This window comes from Phalaenopsis equestris, unplaced genomic scaffold (genome assembly GCF_001263595.1).
Source record: "Phalaenopsis equestris unplaced genomic scaffold, ASM126359v1 Scaffold000002, whole genome shotgun sequence".
Taxonomy (NCBI): Eukaryota; Viridiplantae; Streptophyta; class Magnoliopsida; order Asparagales; family Orchidaceae; genus Phalaenopsis; species Phalaenopsis equestris.
Window position 1 is genome coordinate 45,186,267 of NW_018164444.1, and position 9,205 is coordinate 45,195,471.

The 9,205-nt window shown below is 34.9% G+C and overlaps 1 protein-coding gene across 2 annotated transcripts in view; it reads right to left on the minus strand.

Annotated features, from left to right (window-relative positions):
- Window positions 1-1,133: 1,133 nt before the first annotated feature.
- LOC110028213 (beta-glucosidase 22-like) overlaps window positions 1,134-9,205 on the minus strand; it is a 9,807-nt gene continuing 1,735 nt past the window's right edge. The window contains exons 6-13 of one of the 2 annotated variants that reach the window (XM_020729978.1): window positions 3,304-3,391; window positions 2,974-3,223; window positions 2,539-2,654; window positions 2,048-2,268; window positions 1,919-1,950; window positions 1,732-1,834; window positions 1,553-1,643; window positions 1,134-1,451 (exon numbers count right to left, since the gene is read on the minus strand). In XM_020729978.1, the coding sequence (XP_020585637.1) occupies window positions 1,217-1,451; window positions 1,553-1,643; window positions 1,732-1,834; window positions 1,919-1,950; window positions 2,048-2,268; window positions 2,539-2,654; window positions 2,974-3,223; window positions 3,304-3,391 (1,136 nt within the window). In that variant the 3' untranslated portion in view covers window positions 1,134-1,216. The remainder of the gene's footprint in view (window positions 1,452-1,552; window positions 1,644-1,731; window positions 1,835-1,918; window positions 1,951-2,047; window positions 2,269-2,538; window positions 2,655-2,973; window positions 3,224-3,303; window positions 3,392-9,205) is intronic. The other variant, XM_020729970.1, reaches the window with a different exon arrangement.

Consider the following 9,205-nt stretch of genomic DNA (forward strand, 5'->3'; position numbering starts at 1 on the left):
GCAGTGCCCCTACACTGCTTGCGATGCCCCAGTGCTGCTTGCTTGCTGCGGTGCCCCTACGCTGAGTCATGTTTTTGCATTCTACCCAACGTCTCTTTGAATGACAATTACAATGAGGGACTACTTTCAAGCATTAATTCAAAATAAACTTAAGATTTTATTCACCATAATATTTGATTATGATTTTAACAAGAACGAAGATGCAAATCCAATTCAAATAAATTTTCTACCCAACCTAATTATACAAAATTTTAATGTAAAGCAACAAGAAAAGATGGACTAAAATGAAATAGAATTATATTCAATTAAAAATAAGATTTTCATCTTACCTTATGTAAGAAACTAAAATATAATGAAAAAAAAAATTATAGCTAACATAATATAATATTTTGATTCAAGCTAACTTGAAAATTTTAAATAAAGTAACATAAAACTTTTAATCACAACAGATAATTGTAAATTTAAACATCACAAATAGAAATTAAATTAAAGTAATTTTTCTGTAAATAAAAATATAAATAAATCAAAATAACTTGCTTATAATCTTTTGAAGGAATAAAATAAAGACTCCATAATTTGCTGGGTGTTTTGAAATTTAAGATCTGATTAAATCAATGAATTATGTTTGGCTTACCCAATTATGGAAAGAATTTACATGAATTAATTAACTAGCATATTTTTAATTTATGTAATAGAAAAAACATAAATATTAGTGAATTTTCTGTGGTATAGGATTTCTTTTATTGTTATAAATGCTTATTTTTATTTAATCTTTATATAATTTCTTTGTAAAATATATGCATTTGATATTTTATTTCATCTTATGATGCCTTTAGCTAAAATATAAGAATTTATACGGTTTATAGTAATAATTTGTAGACCTGTTGACCTCACTTGTTTAAGGCCATGGTTACAGGTAGTAAATAGTAGAATTAGGATGATGACAAACAATTGCAGTTGTTGATAGCTAATAGAGACTGACCATAGGTTTATCAATTGTTATATTTCTAACAAGATTGTTCCTTTAACAGCATGAGTTTTATTTAACATGAATAGCTTTCCATGTATCACCAGTTATGCAGCTGATATGCATCATAAAAAAAAACTTCGATTTTTCTTAAACTCAATTAATCTTTATTTCACTGCAATGACATCCTCTGAGAGCTAAATGACCTCTGTGCCAGATAATAGTTTTTGCCCAACAAAAAAAAAAAAATTATTGTGAATAAAGAGAAGTGGCTTCAAGACCAGCACTCTCAATGCTGAACACCACACTAACATTATTCTTAAGAAAACTGGAGTACCAATGTGCTGAAAGCTTAGGCGTTCTATGCCGTTTCTCATCATCAAAATCCACATGGTAGAGTCCAAATCCTTTTTTGTAGCCACCCAAGAACTCATAAACATCAAGAAAAGACCAAACAAAGTATCCTCTAACTTGTACGCCACTCCTGCATTTTGATAAGAAAAAAAGTGTTTAAAATTTAATGCACTGTTTTCTTAAGTCAATTTTTGTAACAATAATGCTTTATAGGTAAAAATGCAGCACTACCTGCTGGCTTCAAGTGTGCTTCCAATGTAACCTTCTAAGTATGCAATCCTCGCTGTATCATTTAAAACGTTTTCAAGTCCAGCAGCAAAGCCTAAAAACAGAAACACGGATGAGGTGTTAGATGAGTAATGGTTTATTGTATGATGCTGCAAATCCTTTTATATTTATAAATTACTTACCATTCTCATGGATGTAAATTGGAGGATTCCCATACTTCTCCTTGAGATAATGCAACATCTTCTCAAGTCCAGAAAAATCTTCTGGAACACGAGTTGGTAGAAACTGGTACAAGAGACAAGTTCACACATTTCAACGCAAGGATGCCAAATTCTAGTGAGGATTAAGAAATGAAAGCTGCTTACTAACCGGGCCCATGGTTGGTGGATCATTCTTATTAACTGCGAGAGAATTTTAAAGTATTTCCATTTTCAATATCAAGAAGTGCAAAAATTTTTAACAGAAAAAAACACCTTTTCTGGAAAAAGAGTACAAAACCTCGCATGATGGCAGCCATATCTGCTTGGAAACCACTAGCGCCTGCCTTGGAACTATTGGAGTTATCACTGATGTACCCTGATGCATAATAGTTTATAGCCATAAAGTCGAATGAGCCCTTTAATACTTCTGACTGAGAGTTGGTAAATGAAGGCAGCCTTGTGCTAGCAATACTCTTCATCAGCTCAGGATAGTCTCCAATTGTTACTGGACTTAGAACCCTGCATTTCAAGTAGTCAGGCTATAAAATTATGTTGACTTTTATTATATTTTGGTGTTATCTTATTGCTAAAGAGGAATTACAAATTTAAACCACTGTTGTATTATCCTATTTATGTTCATAGTCTAGACTTCTAAACACAGACAGTTGCTTCAAAATAATAGTGTATGATAACTACTGTGCCATTAACCCACAATAGCATACAAGTACAATATCATGATCTGACTTCATAATTTCTGCCCTTTATTGGCAAAGTCAAGTTAAAACTCACCAGTCAAACATGAAGCTCTTTACTCGTAATGTCGCTTCAAGATCCGCAGAAGAGTTTGAAAATGGTTGGCACCAGAAAGAATAAATATTCAGTCCAATCCAGCCCCCTTGATAGCGCTGTTTGTGAACAGATTTGTCATTGCTATAATATTCATGAAAATAAGAATTGAAGATGCTACATTGTCTAAGAAGTAAGGAACTAATCATCCTCAACTATTTACACGATTAAAAGTTTGCCAAAAAAAATATTGAAAATTATATATCTCTTGGCAGAACAGAAACTTGCAGAAGCCAGAAGTGTAATGTTACTGGTTGCCTTCGTTATGTTTCTTAGCATATTAAATATCATGCTCAAAATATAACAAAATATACAATTCCCATTGCATTTATTTATTTATTTTAATAAATTTTAGTGTTATTGAGATAAGAAAGACACCTGATATTTTGTTCTGTATAGTCTAACAGCTTCTGAATGTGCTATTAGCATATTGTGAACCTTAATGTATATCCAATCTGCTGAACTGTCAGCATAGCAATTGATGGTTTCAAATTTTGGAGAACACCAAGAGTGCGGGACGAAATCACCCGTTAACCCAATTATGTTTGGCTCAGTAATGGTGGTCCAGTGAGAGACCTTACTGCCAAATTCCCTGAAGCATACATCTGCAAATTCTTTGAAATCCTTGCTGCACAATTTCAAAAGAGGAATGATCATGCTACTAAATCTGTGTTATGTTCTTGAAGTTTTCAGTGGTCATGAATTTACACAATCTTAGGGCTTAGCCATCCTCCATACTCATCTTGAAGAACCTGTGGAATATCAAGATGATTAAGTGTAACATGCGCCGGAATCCCTGTAAGGTAACATTCAAGTTAGATAAACTTTGTATGCAATTGATCAAACTACATAAGTTCGTTGATTTAAATTATTTAAGCATAAATGTTGTGGGTGGTTTTAAAAAATTGAAATTAAGAGAAAAAGAATAAGCTCAACAACATGAATCCTAAGAAATCCTTTTTGTAATTTTTGTATGAAATTAAGTTTTCATTTTCTTTTTGAGTATCATATAAAAAATATTAAAAAAAAAAAATTTTATAAACTAAGAAAAGATGTTGAGGTATCTTGTTAGGTATGGCTCATATACTATATAAGGGATATATGATGGAACGTAGCGGTGTGAAGCGGCAGAATCTGTTCAATCTGGGGTGTTTCGTTATGTGAGTTGGGGGTGTGATGACAACGCCTCACAGTATGGTACAAGGATAATTTTGTAATTACATATTGTACTTCAGAGTTTATTCCAGGACTATATATATGATTGTTTGTAACCCTAAAGAGTATCTTATATTCTGTAAATTTTTTTTCTTGAGTTAAGAAAGCTGTCGTTCTACTCTTGATGATATAGGTATCTTTGCCGAACTTTGTTAAATTTCTATGTTCTTATGAATTTGTGTCGATTCTTATTTTTCTTGGTGCTAATTTCTCAACGAGTGTTATTAAAAATTGGTTGATGGCCAAAAAAAAAAATAAAAATATCGGCGCAGAAATGACGAATTTTGGCAATTTGGTTCGGCTAGGGTTCTGACGTTTTGGCACACGGTCGAATCTGCCCTAGCTTGGCGCAAGAAGACGAAGTTTGGCGGTTCGGTGCAGGTGAGGGATTGACGATCGTGGCAGAAGGTGCTCTCGTGCGATCAGTAGCTCAGAGAGGAGCAGTTCGGCGAATTTTCGGGAGGGCTTTTTTTTTTCCTGCGTTTTTTTTCCACCCTTCTTTCCCGCGACCGACGGTTCTTCCAGCAGCTTCGGGAAGCAGGTTCACGACAGGCTTCGGGTTGGCGTGACCGACGGGTATTCCAGCCGCGACGGAGGGATTCACAGCATCGGAACCAGGCGGTTTCATCCGAGTTGGCGAGGGCTTGTAACCTAGAAAAAGTTTTGAGATGCAAAATTTGATGCGGCGAAGTTTGGTGGAATTGATAATTTTGGATTGTGTCAAATGAAATAAGAGTCAACGGTTTGTTGGCGCAATAATGGATCCTGAAGACTTTGCGGGCAATGGAACCAGATGTTATGGAGGATAAAGATTGAGAAAAATTACAACAATGAGCGGCAGTAACCATACGTTCATGTCTGACCAATAAAGCTATGTATCACGTGATGAATCTAGAATCTCCAAGTGATGTATGGAAGAAATTGAAAACTTAATTTATGTCTAAATCTCTGATGAATAAATTGTATCTAAAACAAAAACTGTATGGACTGAAAATGCAAGAAGGTTTTGATTTGACGCAGCATGTGAATGACTTCAATCAAATAATCATAGATTTATCACGGCGTTATGTAAATATTGAGGATGAAGACTGAACAATGATTTTGTTGTGTTTACTGTCTTCTTACTATGAACATCTGGTGAAACTTTTACTTATCGAAAAGAAATCATAAAAGTTGATGAGATTACTGCAACATTGTTGGCTCACAACCAGCGGAATCCGAATGCAGGAGAAAGCTCTCATGGTGATAGTTTATATGTTAAGGGTAATCAGGATCGTTGAAGAAAGAAAGAGAATGTGGGTTTTGAAAAGCAAAATTTCATATCAAAGTTCAAAGGCAAAAAGACAATTCATTGCTGCAAGTGCAAGGAGTCGGGTCATATGAAGAGAGATTGTCCAAAGTTCAAGGAACTAACTGGAGATAAAGGTTATACATCATTCAAGTTTGTAAATGTGGTGCAAAGTGACAATTCAGATTGCAGTGATAGTGATATGTTTTCATTTTAATCAACTCAGTTCATGGATGCATTGATTCTTGATTCAGGGTATTCTTATCAAAAAACACCTAATATGGAGTGATTTACTTCATATATGTTAACTAATTCTGACTCAGTCTATTTAAGTGATGATAAATGTTGCAATATTATTGGTATTGGTGAAGTCAGAGTTCAGATGTATTTGATTTCCTTGGGCATTTTACATAGAAATGATTTTATTCCTAAGACAGATGAGGATAGGGAAACCATCAGAATTATTAAGGGTTGCATTGACAGTGATGAAAAAAAAATTAACTACAGATAATACTACAAATTGTTGGGGAGTACAGTTGTAGGTGAAGTTCATTCTGTGAAGTCAGATGATGAGCAAAGCTATGATATATGCGTCTGGGTCATCTTAGTGAACGTAGGATGACAGAATTGCATAGAAGAAATCTGTTTCATAGTGTTAAAACCTGTAAGCACAATATTTTTAAGTTCTATGTTCTTGGAAACAGACTAGAGTCAGTTTTATTACTGAAAAGCATAAAACTGAAAGGATTCTTGATTATGTGCAGTCGATGTATGGGGCCCTACCAGGTAATCATCATTGGGAGGATCTCTATATTTCGTTACATTTATTGATGATTTTTCTATGAAAGTTTGAGTGTATTTCTTGAATAAAAAATCTGAAGTATTCTCTAAATTTAAGCTGTGGAAAGTTGAGATGGAGAACCAAACTAGCAGAAAGGTCAAGTATTTGAGATATGATAATGACACATAGTACACAGGTTCGCAGTTTCAGAAATTTTGTGAGGAGCATGAGATTTAGAGATATTTTTTAGTGCGCAAAACACCACAACAGAATGGCGTTGCAGAAAGGATGAACAGGTCATTACATGAAAAGGCAAGATGCTTGAGACTGAAAGCAAGACTTTCTAAGAGTTTCTGGGCAGAGGCTGTGAATATGACATGATATCTAATCAATAGATCACCTCGGGGGCATCGTTAGGTGGCAAGGTCGCAGAAGAAGTATGGACAAATAATCCAGTTAATTTCTATCATTTACGATTTTTTGGTTGTTCTACTTATGTTCATGTACCTAAAGTGTAAAGATCAAAACTTAATGCAAAATCCAATAAGTGCATCTTTCTGGACTACGAGAAAGGTGTGAAAGGATACAAGTTTTGGGATCTGATTGCAAAGAAGATGGTGATTAGTAGAGATGCAGTTTTTGTTAAATTATTCATGATGCAGCAGAATCAAGACAAGGTACAAGGGAACAGTTCTAGTTCAGATACAGTGCAGATGGATCTAGAACAACATCCAAAAACAACTGAAAGAGTTGAAGGTTCAAATCCAACACCTGGTGACTCCAATACAGATAATTTGCAGAATTATAATCTAGCTAGAGACAGATAGAGACGCACCAATATAAGACCTCCTAGCAGATTGGGTTATGAAGACTTGGTCTCTTGTGCACTTCTCATCAGTAGCGATGATCCAACCACTTTTCAATGGGAGCTAGTTCAACTTTCTGAGGGAAAGAAGACTATTGGGTGCAAATAGGTGTACAAAAGAAAACCAGCAGTATCAGAAAAAGACGGGGAAAAGTTCAAGGCTCGACTAGTTGCAAAGGGACTTTCGCAGCAGACGTTCACATCAGAAGGTTATGACGAAATCTTTTCTCCTGTGAGCAGACATACTTCAATCAGGGCAATGCTTGCATTAGTAGCTATTTGGGATTTGCATTTGAAGAAGATGGATGTTAAAACTGTTTTCTTGCATGGTGATTTAGAGAAGCAGATTTACATAGAACAGCTAGAAGGGTTCACTCAACTTGGACAGGAGCATCTAGTTTGCAGATTAAAGAACCGTTTTATGGGTTGAAACAGTCTCCAAGACAATGGTACAAGCAGCTTGACTCTTACATGATTCAGATTGACTAGAAGCGATATGAGTATGCTTGATGTATTTATATGAAGAGTTTTGATGATCGTGATATTATTTTTCTGCTACTGTATGTTGATGTTACTGTATATTGACGATATACTAACTGTTGCAAAGAATATGAATGATGTCTGTGGTTTGAACTGCTACTGTATGTTGACGATATACTAATTGTTGCAAAGAATATGAATGATGTCTATGGTTTGAAAGCTTTATTGAGCTATAAATTTGACATGAAAGACTTGGGTCATACAAAGAAGATTTTAGAATGGAGATTCATTAACATAGAGACTCAAGACGATTATGTTTATCTCAACAGGTTTGAGATGAGCAAAGCAAAGCCTGCGAGCACTCCATTAGCAAATCATTTTAAGCTTTCTTCAAAACAATATCCTAATACAGATACAAAAATCTAATGTTCTAAGACAGATACAAAAATTGAAGATATGACAAAGGTTTCATATGTCATTGCAGTTGGCTGCTTGATGTATGTAATGTCAAGTACTCGCCCTGATTTGGCTCATGTGTTAGTCAAGTCTGCAAATACATGTATAAACCAGAAAGGCGACATTGGGAAGCAGTCAAGTGGATTTTTAGGTATCTGAAGGGTACTGTAGGACATGAAATTATTTTTGGCAATCAGCAGAATGATTTTTCAATTGTGGGGTACGTTGATTCAGACTGTGCAGGTGATTTGGATGACATAAGATCTACAATTGGGTATGTGTTTACTCTTGGTGGAGGGCTTATATGTTGGAAATCAATATATTAGTCTATTGTGACATTATCTACAAATGAAGTTGAGTACATGACAGTAGTTGAAGCTGCAAAAAGAAGTCTTATGGCTTGTTGGGCTAGTAAAGGAACTGGGCGTCGAGCAAGGTGGAGTTCAGTTACATTGTGATAATCAAAGTGCTACCTATCTGGCTAAGAACCAGGTGTACCATGCGAGAACTAGGCATATTGATGTCAGGTATCACAAGATCAAAGAATTGATTGCTTTTGGTGAGATACTGTTGTAGAAGGTTCATAATGATGAAAATACAGCTGATGTGTTGACCAAGTCAGTTAATATCAACAAGTTTTTGCATTGCTTGGACTTGTTCAATGTTTGCAGTTGCTAGAGAAGCATGGTGGCCCAACCTACTTCAGTGTGTAAAAAACTCCATGATGTATTTCTCCTAAGGAGCTGAATATTCGCCAAGTTGGAGATTTGTTAGGTATGACTCATATATCATATAAGGGACAGATGTTGGAACGAAGCAGAGCAGAGCGAAAGAATCTGTCAAATTAGTGGAGTTTCGTTATGTGAGTTGGGGGTGGGGGGCAACGCCCCGCAGTACGGTGCAGAGATAATTTTGTAATTACATATTGTACTTCAAGATTTACTTCAGGGCTATATATATGTTTGTTTGTAACCCTTGGGAGTATCCCATATTTTGTAACTTTTTTCTTGAGTTGAAAGAAAGCGATCGCTCTGCTCCCGACGGCGTATACATCTTTACCGAACCTCGTTAAATCTCTATTTGTTCTTCTGGATTTGTGTCGATTCTTGTTTTGCTTTGCCCTAATTTCTCAACATATCTGATGTTAAATGAGGTTATGGTTGTATTTCTAGCTCAATTTAAGTATTTGAAATAATATTGAATTTTGATATGCTAGTGGATGATCCCTCTCTTACATATAAAATTTTGGACAAAATAGATGTGCAACTGATATTTGAGAACAGCCTGGTTTCCATGAAAGCTGATATTTGAGAACAGCCTGATTATTTGTTATTTTAAACTTATTCACTAAAAGTTTGATAATTAACATGCTCATTTAATTATGATTTAGTTATTTATTTAATGACTATTGAAATTTTCTTGTGGCAAATTCTCGTTACTTGTGCACCTTAAAGTTCCTTACATTATTACAATTGTAACGAATATCAAACAACTAGCTAGAAACAAAATTATATATATATATATA